At 36.8% G+C, this 18,320-nt stretch overlaps 3 protein-coding genes across 4 annotated transcripts in view; 1 reads left to right on the forward strand and 2 right to left on the reverse strand.

Moving 5' to 3' along the window:
* Nucleotides 1-18,320, forward strand: part of LOC137920437 (dystrophin, isoforms A/C/F/G/H-like) — a 508,054-nt gene that overhangs the window by 189,939 nt on the left and 299,795 nt on the right.
* Nucleotides 6,989-11,598, reverse strand: LOC137920257 (uncharacterized). 2 transcript variants are annotated; one of them, XM_068763540.1, is made up of 6 exons: nt 10,956-11,598; nt 10,349-10,768; nt 10,068-10,205; nt 9,102-9,222; nt 7,957-8,114; nt 6,989-7,162 (listed from the first exon to the last, which is right to left on the reverse strand). In XM_068763540.1, exons 2-6 carry the CDS (start codon nt 10,377-10,379, stop codon nt 7,002-7,004), a joined length of 609 nt encoding a protein of 202 aa, XP_068619641.1. In that variant the 5' UTR covers nt 10,380-10,768; nt 10,956-11,598; the 3' UTR covers nt 6,989-7,001. The 2 variants fall into 2 exon arrangements, with proteins under 2 accessions (XP_068619641.1, XP_068619640.1); XM_068763539.1 differs by having other exon boundaries at nt 10,349-11,598.
* Nucleotides 12,680-16,588, reverse strand: LOC137920344 (uncharacterized). Its single transcript, XM_068763644.1, has 5 exons — nt 16,555-16,588; nt 15,878-16,049; nt 14,424-14,501; nt 13,577-13,738; nt 12,680-12,766 (listed from the first exon to the last, which is right to left on the reverse strand). Exons 1-5 carry the CDS (start codon nt 16,586-16,588, stop codon nt 12,748-12,750), a joined length of 465 nt encoding a protein of 154 aa, XP_068619745.1. The 3' UTR covers nt 12,680-12,747.

The raw sequence follows: 18,320 nt of genomic DNA on the forward strand, positions 1-18,320 counted from the left end.
AGTCTTCTTGTTTTTCGCTTCTCTTCTGGATGTAGACTGACTTAAATGCCGCCAGTATCGGCTTTTATAATCGTCAATAAAATTGAATCGGGCATTCTAGTGTGGAATAATTTTGATTTCTGAAAGTTTGAAATTATTGATATTATCTTACGATTTTTTCTCACAAGCCAGCTGGAGTATAAAACCTCTGTAGTCGTTACAAAACTGTAACTTGAATACTCGTTCTAACGGATTTTAGTCATATCAACTTTTTGAATCTTTTCTAAACATGTTTTTTTCGTGATAGCTATATTGTCGTTTCCTGCCTTTATGACAATGTGTATAAGTTATTTCAATAAAAAAACATCATGCTTCATATCTGAATTCGAGTAAGGAAGACCTTATGCTGTGCACCTGAAACCTTGTAAAATTTGAAAATTCAAACAGTGACAATCTTGCGTGAAGCCGCGAGTTATCACCCAGCGCAGCTGGTCGAGTTAACGATATCACAATTAACCAACACTACCCGGGTAACGGTTACCCGGTTCCCGCACCCCGTTGTCCGGTTAATTCGACCGGGAGGCGGGCGGTGTCGGCGCCGGCGCGCCGCTTCATTACCGGCTTAAATTAGCCCCGGCGCCGACAAACCGGATAACCGGAGTTTCGGTTTACTTATCATTTTCGCTCTTTAAGCAGGATTCGGTGACATCAATGTATTTTACTGAAATCACAATATTTGTTATCATCACATTTGTATTTGTAAGTACTTGTTATTGAGATGATGGGTTATAATTAGCTGCCGGAATTTGTCGAGTGGCGATCATGTGCAGACGTGGCGCGTGTTGACTGCCCACTTGTTCAACCGACGACACAGTTCAGCTCGCTGTTAGTCTCTGTATGCGGGCAGTGCACGACCGGTCACAGTAGCGATCTTGGGGGGAAGCCTATGCCAAGAGAACTGGAAGGAAGTACACGAGGATCCAGAGCGAAATTGACTTTACAAAGGGACATTAAGTCAAACTGTCCGTTACTAGCAACTTATTGAAGTTATCTATATATGGGTGGATAGGGTTATGTGGGAATACTGTCCACAAGTGAATAGAGGCCGGGTTACTATGTAGGATACTGAATATGAACTCCCAAGTTACCACGTACCATATAGGAAGTCTTACATATAGCAGTTAACGTGCTTGGAAAAGGCCTTAGCAAATATATTCAACTGTATGTAAGTTGTGTGACGTCACACTTTACCAGACAGGTGGCATGATCTGTGACGTCATCGCTTTCGTACAAATGCAGTTGACACAGTGTTTAAGCGCATTGTGCGCAGCTGCCTGTTCTGTGGTGATCGAATCTGACACACTTACTCTTTTTTAACTTACGATTAGTGTTTGGAATCATTAAATCGATTTTTGATACTTGTACCTTAGTCGTAGTATGGGTAAACAGTTACGTTGAACCATAATTATTTAGAAAGCCGAAAAAAACTGATCAAATATGTATTCAGTGGCCATTTTATATAAATGTTCAAACCTAACAATACGAATATATAACCAAAAATATCAACAGCCGTCCAGTTCAACTAATGCGGTTTCTAGAAATAAATTTTTAAATATTTTATTTTGGAATACCGGCATATCCCTATTAATATGAACGCTTGCGGTCACTTTTGTAAATAGTATCTTGAACTAGTCAATTGCAATTGTTAAATACAATTTTGCTCATTGTAATTGTCTCTGTATTTAAACTATCAAACTAAACTATATACACACACATAAATATATATTATTTTATACTTATTATTATATACAATAAAAATAAATTTCTGGTTGGCCATGTATATTGTTTCTAGAATTAAACTTGTCTTAAACTTTTTATACTTTACTAAAGACTCCCATAATTCCTTCGAATTCTTCTTTTTCTAAGTCGTGCACTCTTGACAATACACAGAGATAACTTTAAAATCAAATGTGCAGACTAAGCAACGCTGAGTGGCTAAGTATTGAAGTAAATATTTTAATTACTACACAGGGTGATTGTTTATTGGTGTAAAAGCATTAAACGGTTTATCTCATTTGTCATCAAAAAGCTTTAAAGTTTTACACCTATTTTGTGTATAGTGTTGTCATTCTGAAACATCAAAATGTTTTTATTGGAATGCGATAGGTCAATGTAGTAACAAGGTATGCAGGGACAGATAGTAAACAGTAATTATTTTTAATATGTAGTAATATGAATTTTAGAAACGATATTTTTAACTTTATTATATTAGGTTAATTATTGTATATAAAATTTAGTTTTTTTAAATAGGATGTTCCATGTAGAAGTTGACGGTAAATAAGCTATAGATTCTTCCATTTAAATCTTTTACACCTATAATCAATCATCCTGTATAACCAAATCTCATATAAAAGAAGTTAATTTCCAAATAATTATTCACGGAGTAGGAGGCGTCGGAATAAATGAGACGGTCTGTTTTCTTACGCACCGAAGAGAGTTCATACGCTTGGTTCAGCTGCCACCCGATTACCCGTAACAACATCATTAGGAGGCAAAGTGACGCGTGTTGTTACGTGCCGCCCGCCCGCCCCCGCCCCACGTCGCCTCGCCCCCGGGGGCTGCGGACGATCGCAGCATTTGCATAATAATTACGTACCCACAAAACCTTTCCGCCTTCAATGTTATAGTCTTTTTGTTCAGCAAGAAAACACAAACGACTCTTTCACCCTAGACCAGTGATTCCCAAAGTGGTCTATATCGACCCCTAGGGGTCTATGACAACCTGCAAGGGGTCTACGTCAGCGAAAAAAAAATTGGGGGTCCATGAAATGAAAATGGGGTCCACGATAGTGGACATCAATTTACAGGAAATCAATATCAGGTAAGTAGGGGGTCTACCCAACAAGGAAATACATGGCAAGGGGTCTGCGACATAAAAAAAGTTTGGGGAATTCTGCTCTAGGCAGTGAACACGTTCTGAAATGAACATCGAACTCTCACGTGTTTATTGAATACTACTTCTAACTGTTCTTACATGATGTTGAATGCTAAACGGTTGTTACCTACCAGTGTCAGTCCAAGCCGAGATGCCCTCGCGGGGGAATTTATGCCTAGTCACTTTATAGAGCGTCCCTCTGAGCCACCATAGAGCTCAACGGCCTTCCTAACAGAATCTCCAGATGTTATTAGAGGAGCACTAAGCATTCGGTCCAAAAGTTATTGAAGCTCTTACGTAAGTTATTGTCACAGCCTGATCATTATCATCAAAATTAGTGCTAGCCACCTATGTAAGAAATAATAATGTGAACGCTTTATTTCACTTGTTCTCATAATGCAAGAAAATATAAAAAGACGAGTTTTCATTGAGACACAATATTATCTTTGAATCTTTTGACGTGCTCGATTTGTGGTACATTAATCGAAATGAGATACTCATTTGCGAGAAGATGACTTGAAGTTATTTGAAAAGTAATCACAGGAAACTCAATGAAGCATATGAATGAGTATAACAGCATCATCACCTTCGTTTATGCCATAAGACGTCCATTGTTCATCATAGGCCTCTTCCGTAGATTTCCTATTGGATTGGTAGTTGGTGTCGTTGTGTGTAAATATGCATCTAAAAGGTGGATGTCCTGTGCTGCGTTTGCTACTCAAATACAACAAACAGTTATGTATGATAAGCGGAAAAAGAGAAAGAGACGTCGAGGGCGACTATGAGACTACTCTACTTAGAACGCAAGAATAAGAGAAGAAGAAGGCACCAACTCTTCAGGTGGTTAATTTTGTTTTCTTTAGTAATTAAACCTATCTATCGACGTGCTCGCAAACTGATAATGAACGTAAAAACCCGCACAAGATGTTACCGGCTCATTACTCCGATCCTCCCTCCTCCCGCCTCCCCCCCGCGCTTAGAGGCGAATAAAAATACGTTGGCAGGTCCACATTACAATGTACATATTGCTCGCATTTCTAAATAAAGGTGAGACTACATTCACACGTTAAAGTTTATAAGAAAATCAAGCTTCGCGTCTCATAAACGAACGCAGAATCGTAATGTGGCTAACACGTTTTAGTTTGTATCAAACGCGCTATTTTATATTCGTGTTTTAAAATTTAAAGAATGAAATGAATCCCAACTTTAAATAAAGCTAATATGATTTAAAACGCATCCTTTTATGAGAAGAGTCGACAACAAACACTTTCACTTTGGTCTCTTCTGTGATCACATTTTCAAATCTCCTTAATAAACTAAGTAAAGCAACTAATATATAAGTTTTATTATCACTTAAAGCATGCAGAAGGATATTTGACTAGTTTTTGGTTCATAAATTACAAATTCCACAGAGTGATTGATAGTAAAGCAAAGGTAAAGATTTAGATGCTAATAAAAATGAGAACAGAAAATATTAATATCAAAATCTCTAACTTAGCTTAGGTCGCTTAGGTCGAACAAGACAGCATCTTCCTATACTATAGACAGCCTTTTTTTATAACTTTAGTTAAACCTTTTTTAAGATCAGTTATAGTTTTACGTGGAGTCATAAACTCTGATTCTGCGACTACAGCTGAATATTTTGGTTTTGAACTTTTCTGAAAGCTACGAAGTTTTTCAGAATTAGCCTGAACGACACATATCCCGGGACATTATGTAAATATAACAGCGAAAGAACTTCTGCGAATTTGGAAAGGAGTTTCCGGAGTCTCTTAGTGTAGAGATAGATCTATGAGGTCTCAGTGGGTAGGTATACCACATACTCGTATCTTCACTAAACAGCCCTGTATCTTGCACTCGCAGAAGATTAATATCCGAAATAACGAAACAAAATTGTCGCTTCCGCTTGTGAGCGTGTCGTGCCCCGCGTCTCGGCTTCGCCCGCATTATCTCCTGCTTCGAACCTTTTCCGAAAAGATTGAGCGCCAACCGCGTCCCGCTGTGTTTGTGTGTGCGCATTGTTACAATATTAGGGTTATTTTTAACGGCTCGCAGCGCACAAAAGCTTGTGTTAGACGATTTATTTCACTACACACAGGTTCGAAAAGCAGCGAACGAACTCTATTTATCGTACGAAACCATTTCTATTTATATTTTTAATCTTTTCTCTTAAATTACAAGTGTCTTAAGATGGTATGGGCGATGTATTTATAACCTTAATAACTTGATAAGTTGATTTAGTTGGAGAGAGTTACACTCGTACGTAATCTACGGTTGGTAGTCCTTATGTTCGGATTTGTTTTAAGTTACAACGTACACTATGTTCCGCGTTCAAATATTATTTCCGTTTTTTATTTGCTAGGGAAAAAACTATTAAACAATTTCTATTACACTGTAAAGGATATTCAAATAATAAACAAATAGATTGGTGTGGATAATGGATTGAGGATATTTATTAAAAAAATTCAACTGAATTTTTTGCGGGTTCTTCGAAAGAAGAATTCGCGTGTGGCACCAAATAACAACGAAATAAAATGTAGGTTTCTAATATTTATCGAATATCACAACGTCACTAATTTATTTTAATACAAATAAAAAATAAAATTGAAACTAATGTAATTTACTAATTTTATATTATCTATTTATCATCATATCAGCCGACAAACTCTCACTGTAGGGCATACGCCTATTCCAAGGATCGCCACACGACCGATGTTGCGCAGTCCATATCTAGCGACAACAACTTACACCTTAGTTATGTCGTCATTCACATCGCGTCTACCTGTTCGTGGTCGCCACTTATTAATTTTAAACGTATTTTTCGTAGGAGATGGTCAATGGAATAATTAATTAAAAAATAAAAGAACGCCATATGTTTAAGCAATATTCCCCTTCCCCCTTTGAAAAGCTTCAACACTTAATGAAGGCAGTATCGACCACCTCAGGAACCTACAGCCCGCGAACTTTGTAACGAAAACAGAGTGAACGTAATACTTGCTGCCATAACACTACATTCACAGTGTCGGTTAAAGCAAATCCGTCTTGATTTTCCTTTCCCCAATAATGGGACGTTTAAATATAGAAAAATGAACCGTATCCCCCCGTAATAAGTCACAGAAGGCGACACGCGCGCTCCACTTAGCGTCACATTGTGTCGGTCTGTCTACTAGTGTATGACAAATTACTCGCTCCATGCGATTAATGGAGTCCTGACAAGCCGTGCAGCTACAGCCGATGTAGATAAAAGGCGGCGTGCTGAATGTACCCGACGTACATTACGTACGGAACACCCAGATTGAGTACCCGCTGTGGTACAGGCTGGAGCGAAACAATTATGTTACTAGACAATTCATCTTTCGAGAATACCTTGGAGATATTTCCAAGCCAACCAAACCGTCATTTGAGAATTTAATTTATAATAAATAAAATTTTAACTGCTATTGCGAATAAAGAAGTTACTCGGATTAATCCTGGAACTGATAGAGCTTCAAAAAATTTCAAATTGCGGACCAATCGTCATGAAAGTTTACTAGTACACTAATCTGATTCCATAAACCTGGATCTCGAAGCAGGTTACACCATCTCCTGTTACTCCCATAATATCGGTATGCCGATGGATCCACGTGCTTTTTAATGACGAGTAAGAATCCTAAGTAGTCAAGATACAGTCCCAGTAAGGTCGTCCATCGATCCAATGCTTATTATTTTCTCTAAAATTGAAATGATCTTTCAGCGGATCTAAGAACTGTACTGCTATTGGAACAGCTGTACCGCGCCAGAGGAAATCTCGGCGGTGGGGGATGAGATCGAAAGAGCATCAGCATCACAGCCACGAGTTGTGACGACTGAACGAAGTACCTAAGGAACAGTACAGGGCTTTTGGTATCGTTTTACTAGTTTCCTTCAACCTTAAGATATGTATCATAGATACATACATGAGGACTTGGAGATGACATATTCAAATGCCGGACACAGCGATCTTTCGGTTGAACCCGCAAAGTATTGTATTCCCCTGCTCTGTACGTTTGAAATGCTGGAAGAAAAAAGAGGAGAAGAAATAAAGAACCCAAATATTATTTTAATGCTGTTAATAAGTAAGGACGTGGCTCTCTTCGGAGGTGGTGCCGGAGCTTTTCTTTGATTCCTCGCTGAGGGAGACCGCGTACTCGTAGAAGAAGTGGTCGCCGTGCGGGAACTGCTCACCAGCGCTGTCGTTGTTGCAGCGTCCCTTGTGTATCTCCACGAACACTGAAACGCGCCACCAGCTCAATGGATACCATAGTTTTTGTTTCGAAATGAAATTGTGATAACTAAACTTTGTATCTGAGTATTTGTTATTAGATAAACATTGTTTATTTAGTGTTTAGTCGTCTATGTACTGTTTCCTGTTCAAATCTATGGAGGCTGGTTGTACACGCGCTCTGCAGCTGGGATTCGAATTGATTGATAACTCACATCAGTTCGATTGTTCCAACCAACTCAATACGATGTTTTAGAGAGAAGGGGAGAGGATTTTTACACATATATATAGATACTCTGCTTTCTGATAGGAGTAAATAAATAAAGAGGAGAAAGTATGAGAGAATCTAATATACTAAAACACACTGGCTGGTTGTCGAAGTTACTGTATCATGGGCCATTGGTATAAATATGTACTTTCTCCATCATTCTTGCTGTATCTGTACGTGACCACTTCGTGTTGCTCCTGACTGCGGATTTCCTTTGACCCCATTCCCATTCCAATGTGATAGAAAATTTTATTGCCTTTGGTGCTATTCAACAAAGGAAGTTGCTACAGCAGTTTGGCTTCTAAAAATTGGTAAAGGTGTCTATAACGAAAAGAAAATTGTAAATAACGATAAACTGAATACAATAAAAAAGTTCTGAGATGTCAACTCTTTATCCGGAAGATATTTTCGGTTATTAAAATCTCCTTTAACTTATTAAGATATGCACTTTAGTAATTGTCGCTTACCGATTTTAGGTACCAACCGACTGAAGCTAAACCTTAATACTGTTTAAAAATGAGTAAATATGTATACTTGTGCCGTCCTGGCAGTTTCGATAAAACATCATGCACTCGCTCTTGAAGGAGCGCCGCGCCCGCTGGTAGGCTCCGCAGATCCACTGTATCCTGGGGTCACGCCACTTCAGCAGCATGTCGTCGAGGCACCTGTGACACTTGCGATGCCACTTCTTCCTGTTAAAATTGACCCATTTGTATATATATATACAGGGCGGAAACTCGTTGGATGCAGGCCAAAAACTTTCATATCTAATGGATTCAGGCGTTATTTTGCGGAAGTCCATCCTAAGTAAGAAAAGGACCAATATATAGCTACTTCTGCCAATGCAGTAGCAGTCGTGCAATAAAGTGCACCGCCCGCCAGCTCGCTGATAAATGCGCATGCGCCAAACAATGCGAATTACACAAATACCACCGATAAACCACTCAACACGCGTTTCACCCCTCCACGGGGCATCCTCAGGAGCAATGTTACACCGATTAGTGCCAAACACAGTTTTTTTTTTAAATTTTGACACTACGAAGTCACACACATAAGGTATGAAAAATATATATGCATTTATGTACAGGTTGTCAGCGCATATTTAAAAATAATAACAATAGTAGTAGCTATTAGGAAAAATGTTTAATGTCACAGTTTCATCTTGATAATGAATCTATATGTAAACGTCGGCATGAAACGAAATGAGGTAAATCCTTTCTAAGCGTCGCCGCCACGTGACGACGCTGTTAGCGATATTGCGAGGTAATTAACACGAGCTCGAGTGAGATGGGTTACCGCGTTAATTATTGAGTTAACTACGAGCTACATCTGCAGACAAAACTGACAAATCATTTATAAAATTAAAACCTCTCTACATGTTAATGTATCTTTTAATAATTGTAATCGCTATGCCTCGTCAACATAATATTAGATGTTCATTAGATCTATGTTAGTAACCTTATTTTTAGGCGCTACGTCTGTTTAAATTAAATCGTTGATAATACTCGATGAATCATTTCTAATTTTAGAATAATGTTGGATATCAGATCACAAGGAATCGCCGTCTTTAAAGATTTGATTATCCTAATGCCTACATTTTGATTTCACTGCACCTTTTGAAGTTCGTTTTGGAACTCAATAAACTTTGAATACCGACTTTCTGTTTAACCGTATCTTACCACCCCGTTCTCTCGATGCTGGACTTTGGTATGATGCCCTTCTTCACTTTGAACAACTCGCTCGAGCTCATGTCCGAACCGCTCATGTCCAAGCTCTCGGACGACGCTTTACTGGAGCTAGCTACAAGTAACCAATCTGATCAGTTTTACTTGAACTATTCAATTATTTATTTCTTTATTCATGTATATTTACCATTTTAAATCAATTTTATTGATCACAAGCGTGCTTCATTGAGACATTCAGACAGAGCTGCTCAATTTGATAACAACAAATTGAAGAATCAAATTGCGTTCCTCCATATTGATATTTTAAATTAAAGCGACGAGAATCGTATTCAATAAAAATATTATAACAATATACAATTTTGAACGAGTATTGTTCATTTTGTTATTAAGTTTAAAGATGTATTGAGCAATAAAAACAGACTCAGTATCAAACTTTGTGGGATACTTATTTTAAAAAAAGTATTCGAAGTATGTTTTCTATTCACATCTATCCTTTTAATTGTATCGTTTTAAATTGATGGCCACTGAGAATTTAAGATTCTAGAGTAGAGAGCATGAACTGGTAATCGCACCGTAAGATCAAATCCCAATATTCATCTCTATATATATTGTACGCTGATGATGTACGCTGGATCTAGGAAGCTTTCAACCGTCCTATAGGAAGTTAATATGGAAAGCCTGTATCTAGCAGTGGAAGTACTATGGTTAAATTTGGTGATAATGATTGCAATAATATTGAAAAATGAAATATACTACCTTTCCCATGTTATCATTGCATACTGAAGACAGTAGTTAAATACAAATAATCTTACCATTGTAATTCTAATTAAAACGTCACATGTTATATCCACGCTAGATCTGTTTATGAAGGGTCTTAGTAGTACCAGCTTAATTTCCGTCAAAACCTGATAGATTTTATCTATATAATAATAACATTACGGCGTTTAATGATCTACACACCGTCTCCAGAAGATGATGTGGATCTGCCTTTCTTCGTTTTTAACTCTTTTCTGCGAGTTATTTTAGTGTTGGCTTCATTGTTGGCGTCAACCGATGATTTGTTTTCCGGTTTAACATTGAACGCTATCGCTGTACTGGCTGCAAAGTGTTATTGAAGACATATTAAAGTAAGTTATTGTAGCATGTGCATCCATTTTCGTCGGACGTAATCATCGTTCAGATAAATATTTAAATGCGAGCTGAAGTTTGTCGTCCAAGTTCAAAGTGGCCGCTCGACTTACCGAGCGCGACGAGTATGACGATCCGCTTCATTTTGTTCAGCTCGTGATATTTCTGCCCGGGCGTCGCCACGCCGGCCAGCGAATGCGTTTATCGGTGTTTCGATTTTATGAATTTACGAAACGTCGCCCCGCCTGCCTTTATTTCCTTCGCAATTTTCAATATCGCATCACGTATTCGCTTGAATTTACATCGTTTTCGTATTTTCATTTAAAATTTCGCATTACAATTTAAAAGCTTTCAATTTTTTACTCACCTTTTTATTTCTTTGACTGAAATGTATGTAAAGATTGTACGTACATTTTGTTAACTAATTCCACCGAAAACGCTATTTGTGACGTGGTTGAAGCGGATTGTTTTGAATAACAATGCACTTTTTACTTGTTTTTTTAAGGTCCCCTGTTTTTACTTTTAATCTGGATCTAGAATTAAGCATTTTATAATTCATAGTTTCCGTACCTTGAAAGTTCTCTCGAAGACCTACTAAATCATAAAGCATATGATCGGAATGGGAGGCCGCTGATATCTTGGACTTAGTTTTCTTAAACACACTCTAACCATGTCTGTGAGTTTTGTCACAGCAAAAATGAATAATATATTTTTTGTTACCTGTCTCTATTTTGGGCGCGGTCTTTTCTTCTTCATTTGATACATTTCGTTGAGAAATTCAGTCTCTTATTTTTTCTGTAATAACCTTTGATTCTCCCTATGTATTCTACCATTTGGGAATATAACAATTTAATTTCTACTAAAATTCTCCCGATGATCGGTATCAGGTTCGGATTTCGCCCTATGTGGTTGTGATCATTGTCGTTGTTTCAGCAGTTCGTCTACCGTCGGACATGGTCTTTTCCAACAGAACCGGTATTTCCAACAGAACCGGTAGAATCTAGTTTCTGATGACCTTGGTGGTTATCCCTGAACAGCTTAAGGTCTCAGTGACCATCTGTTCTGTGTGTATCCTGCCTGTTGATATAACGCTGGCGTTATAGTATTTCAAATTTGAGAATCTTGTCGGCTGGTATGTGTTATTTTAGTAAATCTGGGTCAGTGTCAACTACTAGATTAATGTCCTTTGATGATCAACTGAAAGAGTTAAGAGAGAGCTGGACTCCACGCGACGGCCGCGCACGAGTGTAACACGCAGACGGACTCTGCCGCTAATGGTGTCTCCCAATAACGCTTAGTATTCCCGCGGGCGCGCGGCAAATGGTTAGTCTCCCGATTTGCGCGCGGTATGTTTTATTTATCGCACCGCCCCCAACGCGTTGCGCTCCGGTGTAATTTAATTTGATATTCCTCGCGTTCATATCGCACGTGATAAGGACGTTTAGTCGATTTCATCGTTTTTAGATACGCAATGATTACATTTACTTACCACGCCTGATTACCAATTGTTCTATTATATATTACTTTTATTTTTCATTAAATAGGTTTTCTATTCATATATTTCAGTATCACGATATTTTACTGTGTAAATAATAATTAATTACATATCAGAAAACAAATGATGAGGAAGTGGACTCACGAAACGTATTTTCAAAAACTGGACAATATTTGGTCGTCGTTAAAAATAAACATGACAACAATGAATAAATATATTCGTAATATTTTTAAACTAGAACTTAGTTTTAGATAGTTTACAATATAAATTTGTAAATAGTGTAGGAAAGTGAATACTGTAACATGCAAAACGAGAAAAATTCGGAAATATTAAATGTAAATGTGAAAACGAAAGCATGGATGTTAATGTCTATGGAATATATATCCTTATAATAAAAAACAGTAAATCATAAAACAAGCGTTGAAGATATTTATGAAGCAGTCGCTGAGACTAACAAGTAGCAAATATATAAAAAAAGTTGAATGTCATTCTGACTTTATTCATCAGGTATTTAGTGTTATCAACCGCTTGCATAGATTAATACAAAGCTAGGATCTCTAAACGAAAAGAGTGTGTTGAAAGTACTGTAAAGAGAATGGTATATATAAATACGAATGCATCCGGTCATCTATGCATCCGGTTGATGTCGCTACTTGTATATACATGTATTTTTACATTAAATACGAACTATAGCAGCCTGGAACATCACCTATTGTTGGTTGTTTCGGTCTCAGAATAACACAGAACTGACGCATGCTATGTCTGATATATACTATTGTCACAGTTCTATAAAAACCTTATCTATTAATCATACAAAAAGCAAAATAATATTTAGTTTTATACAATAAACACATTACTTTTATTTAGGATCTATATTCAGGCTCTATAATGACTGTCAGTGTTAAGAATTTAATATTTACACAAATAATTATGTTAATAGAAACAGAACGTTGGTATCAAACTTTGTAAATGTAAAACCAATGTCGTCCATAATATGTGTCGTTTTTGCACCGGCTGTCAGCTAACTTCACAAACACTGCAAGCAAATCAAATATGGAATATTAAAATGAGTAACGTAAGTCCTTCAGACAAGATATGATCATCATTTGAGCCGATAGTCTCCCATTGATTGTCTAATTGTGAGCCACTTTGCCAAAACTATTTACGACCATAACAAAAAACTTAAATATTTTATATAAAGCTAAGTAATCTTGCCTTCGCTATTTTGGCTTGTTATCCATTATCACTTGACCTCGAGGAAATGTCTACAGTTTTCTTTGACAAATTATGTGTCATGCTATTCTTGTTTATTAATAATAAACAGATTTCTTAGCTAATAGTTAACAAATGCCTTATATAATAAAGATTCACGAGATATCTTAGACCTTCCGTTATATTATAAATTAAAATATATATTTTAAAATCAATCTTATTATAGTATTCATGAGTATTTTGTTGATGGAAATGTATGGAACTAGGTTTGACTCATTTACATGGTCGATGTTATAATGTACACATCAAAAAATGTTAAATTCCGTTTAAAAGAGCAACTGTTGAATTTCAGGCTGGCTCTTTTGAGCAAAGTAGCATTCAGAGCCGATGGTTGCTTATTATTATATAGTATTAAAATAATCTTGGATTCAATAGCGCATGTAAATGTCTACTATAGGTGGCCCGATGACATAGTAACAGTCACGGAAAGTCGCTTAGTTCAGGCAGGGCGAGATCAGTTATTTTGACAATCTTTGGGAAGCTTACAGCGGGCGTCTATAATAATGTTGTTGCAGATATCATAACAGAAACCCTGCATCCAGCTTCTTCCTTTATAATCTTCATAATTAAGTACCCACTGGTGCCGTCCTGGCAGTTCCTGTATCGCATCATGCACTCGCTCTTGAAGGTGCGGCGTGCTCGCTGATAACCACCACATATCCACTTGATGCCCAAGTTGGTGTGTTTCTTCAGCATGTCATGCGCGCATGGCGTGCATGTGCGGTATACACGCCCTCTGGAACATGTACCTTTGTTAGCTAATAGATTTTTTACAGAAGGTCATTGTACCATTTATTGACATAGCTTTTGCTGTTTGCTAGTAGCACAAAATCTCAAGTTCAAAGTTCAATTTTCTCGGGAGCCCCTAGCCTTACATTGTGTTTTCAACTTTAATGAGAGGCTGTTGAGCTTTTTTATCGTTTGTTTGGACGTTACAATAACCAAAGGGCTTCCTCGAGAAAACTTCGGTTTACGCTGCCACGCATTGTGTTCTGCATTCAGATTCAAATTGAATATCCACGAGGATATTTCGCAGAGATACTAGTGTGTTAGACTCAGAACTCTTGATTAGATACCTTATTATGTAAGGTTGCTATTAATTTGATACAGCCTTGTTACCATAACCGCTATCTAATGGCTACAATTGTAATTTCGTAAGGCTGGACCAAAATGGAATGTTTTATTTAATGTTACATTAGGAAAACCCTTCGTAGAACAAAGGCACTTAATACTAATCACGTGTCCCTGGAACGTATCAGGTGTTCAATTATTCCGTTGCGACTAAATTCTTCGTTCAGCTTCAAATTTATCGATGTAAATCTACATAGGTTTTGAAACGAATGGCGATTTTGTTTATAATATTGGAATTTTAGCTGTGAAAATATTAGAATAATTTTTGTCAGAATGGATTCGACACTCACGCTCTCTCTTCGATGTTGGATTCTTTGGAGGAGGCGCTCATCGTGGTGGAACTGTGATGCGACCCTGAGCTGATGGAACTGCGAACACACCGTCATCTTACTATTCAAGTTTCTCTACTGTTGCAATATAAATGTAGTGTATTGTATTTTCGATACCATCAAAAGCAATCTCATAAAAGACTATATCATACTACTGCGGCATATATTGTTAATATACAATTAGAGTATTTCTTCTTTATGTTGACTTGTTCTGTTTTAGTTCAGCCTATTTGTCTTCTGCTTTAGTTTGTGTGTATTATTTTGTATAAGTAATTGTGTGTATTCTTGTGGTGTGAAAGAATTTTTTTATCTATTTACATAAGCTTTAATTTTATTGTATCATACGTAAATATGAGGTTTCAGTCTAAGGCATTACATCGGTGACAGCTATATAACAAGCTGTTCCAATAGAATTTGAACTGTCATGAATACGGCTCTATAAAAAAAAAGGTTTTTATATTATAATGATCACTTTACAATCACTAACATTATTTTCGTTTAGAAAAAAATGAAAAATCGTGATTAAAAGAGTTCAAAACATATTTATTGCTAAAATACAATAAGTTTTAATTTAAAACTTTATTTATTTCCCAAATAATTACCATAACAATAATTTTCATAAAAATAATATAACTTTCATTTAACTAACTATTGGCTGCGCTAATACACTTTTACTTTCCCAAGTTATTGGCTCGTAATGTCAATTGAAAAAAAATATTTCAAAGTAATCTGTCTTTGATAATTTTTTAAGTTAATGTATACAGATAAATAAAACCGGAGTTTCATGTTCTATTATTAAAATAACCTTTTTTTACTACATGCAAATAAATGTATTGACGATACATATAAAAAGTTACAACCTTAAATATTTTGTTTGTTTCGGCTAATATCTGAAACGGCTGGACCGATTTTGACGAGACCTATACTGTCAGGTAGCTGTTGTAATAAAGTGTAACTTAAGCTACTTTTATTTTTGAAAAATTCTTTAACGAAAAATAAAAACTAAATAAACTTGATGATTTTGTAATCTCCACGCGGATTTAGTCGCGGGCACAGCTAGTGTTAAATAAAGATTGGTTACAACAATACGTACTATTCCGAGCCCATAATATTATTTGTTCGGTTACATTTTGCATTTATTTGATTTGCAAGCCGCTTCCAACCGGTCTTATAACAAATCTGTGGGAGAATTCCATGTCCAGCGGTGGACGTCTTGTGACTGAAATTATGATTACACTCTAACATATGTTTAGTTCTTTTTGATGGTTCTTAAATATTTGAGTCACGAATCGACGTTTTAATTGAATTCATGGTCTGTTCAGGAGTACTAAAGTATTGTTTTCATATTTTATCTTCGAATCTATGATTATGACTATTTGATGTAAAATAGTTATGACAAAGATCTCGTGAGTGACCTGGTGGACTCGCTGCTGGGGTGGCTCTTGGAGATGTCCCGCTCGCCCGAGGTCATGGAGTACCATTCGGGGCCGCGGTGCTCTGCGTCGCCGAAGCCCGGCGCCTGCTTCACGTCCTCGATGTAAGGCAGCTCATTATACGGAGTCACGCCTTTCTTCCAACACTCAGTTACTAACAATAGATACATTTACTTTAATTTAATAAAATATTTAAAGACAAGACGGAAACATTTTTTAGTTTCAAACTTTTGTGTTTATCTGAAACTTTCTTTTCTTTTTGCTCTTTACTATGTGTTATTGTAGCGCACTACTTTGGGTATATATAAATCAAATCAAGCTGAATCATGACACTCTATAGATAACATTAGAGGCGTGATGAAATGTGAATTCCCGGGTATCACATTCCTTGCTGCGCACAAGTAGAGCCAACGCTTTGAACCGCCGCGGTGATTCCCCCGCGCGTCGGTTGATTTATTCAGTAGACTCGGCGTTAATTTAATATCGCCCTAACAGAGTTTTAGAGCACGTAAATGTATGATTTGAATTTTGCTTGGCCGCGTTATCGCGCCGTATGAAATCACGCGCCCGCATGCATTTGCATGCTAATCCCGCCCGCCCAAGAATGCGGGAATATGCGCATAATCAGCGGCGGCTGCGGCGGCAGCTCGCGGACGTACCTGCCGCTAAACCGCTTGTTCTATATCTAAGCATTGCCACGCTACGCAACGGGAAATATATATTATAATAGTAAAATTGTGACTTCCGGTGCGATCACTTAGTTGTACTAAATAATTTATTTTATAAAATGATGATATTGTAACATATATCTTAAACATTATTAAATTACATTTAAAAGAGCAACTCTTGAGTTTCTAGTCGGATCTGTTTAGCAAATCGGTATTCTGAGCTGGTGGTAGCTAACAAATTGTAATGTGAAAATAATTGACGATTCGGATGGGTGTGTGAATAGGCTCCCTGAACAGAGATATTTTAAATTGGAATAACGTGTTAAGGAATTGCAAGACACCGGCTAAGGTATGTGAGCAGTGAAAAAGGACGGGTGCGCGATTGTCTAGACGAGATGTTAAAGAACAGACCGTTTGACTTTTCTCTATGTCCTGTAAAACTGACACACTTGTTAAAATCACAATAAATATATATGTAATCTTTTAATTATGTTTATTACTCTAAACACGGGGTTAAACATTGTGAAACTTAAATGTAATTCTCGGCATTGACATGCCGTTCGTAAAAAGTTTTTTATCAATTTATTTTTCGATAGATTAATTATATATATAGTATGGATGGTATAGGAGTAACAGATTCAAATGGATGTAAGTATTTCATTTGCTAACAATTAATGTTCAACAGTTTCAGAAATAATAAGTACGTGATGATAATGTAATGAGAAAAATGCTTGTAAAAATTGATTAGTAAATATGTAGTAATAGATATTAAAATTATTTATTGTTTACTGTCTGTTCCCGCAAATTTTGTACTGCTAGAAGTAACAGGCCAGTCGTTTTCTAAAGAAAATAACATTTTTGTAATAATTACTTTATGTGCAACTTTAGATCGCTTTAAAGCTCTTTGCTGAAAATATAAATATAATACGCAATGAATTATCAGCGTTGTTGGTTAATTAACAATATTTTTACTTAAATATTACAGATATTAATAACAGATTTTGTAAAAAAAAGCTCAGTCTGGTGTATTAAATAGAAAATAGGAAAGCTCGTCGGACTTACATCTAACAAGCAAAAGCACAACGAGCGCACCGGCCATCGCCGCGGTACACACCTGCCAGCCGCGAGCGCGAACACGCGCCAGTATAACTTTAATGGTTATTGTATTGCTACAGCGCTCGATAAATCTCCAATAGACGATTGTACCGCTTCCAAATAGAAATATTGTGTACTCGGCAGCCTGTAAAAGGTTTCGTTTACACGTTCAACAAGGCTTTCATTTCTGGAACGCTTTGTGGAGTATCCTCCGGCTTCTTTTTAAAGGAATGTTATATATTACTACCAAATGATTCAATCATATTGTTATGAATTTCATTTTATTTTCTACGCGCCAACAAAACCTACTCTGTTTATTGTTATTTATCTACTTCTATTAAGATACGGCGTCTATGTTACATACTTATCATACTTTAGTACAAAAGTATATACTACATAAGAATGCACATAAATATAACACTCATATATCCTTCCGTGATATCCTTTGGTCACTCCACAGCACCGACTTTTGACTATTTACGTAACCACGTGGTGACCTTATGTGAAAACCTTAATATACTTCTGTTGAACTAATAAGTTTTTAAGTCCAATAGGACCTCCTCAAGAAAAAATCTACGGCAGAATCTTTTGATGATTTGGCCCGGCACATTGTCCTAAACCTCAAGGCATTTAACTGCTTGAAGCGCTTGGGCAGCGACTTG

The sequence above is a fragment of the Battus philenor genome, unplaced genomic scaffold (genome assembly GCF_028537555.1).
Source record: "Battus philenor isolate CCGP_79_NKW_IND1 unplaced genomic scaffold, ilBatPhil1.0.hap1 SCAF_18, whole genome shotgun sequence".
Classification (NCBI taxonomy): domain Eukaryota; kingdom Metazoa; phylum Arthropoda; class Insecta; order Lepidoptera; family Papilionidae; genus Battus; species Battus philenor.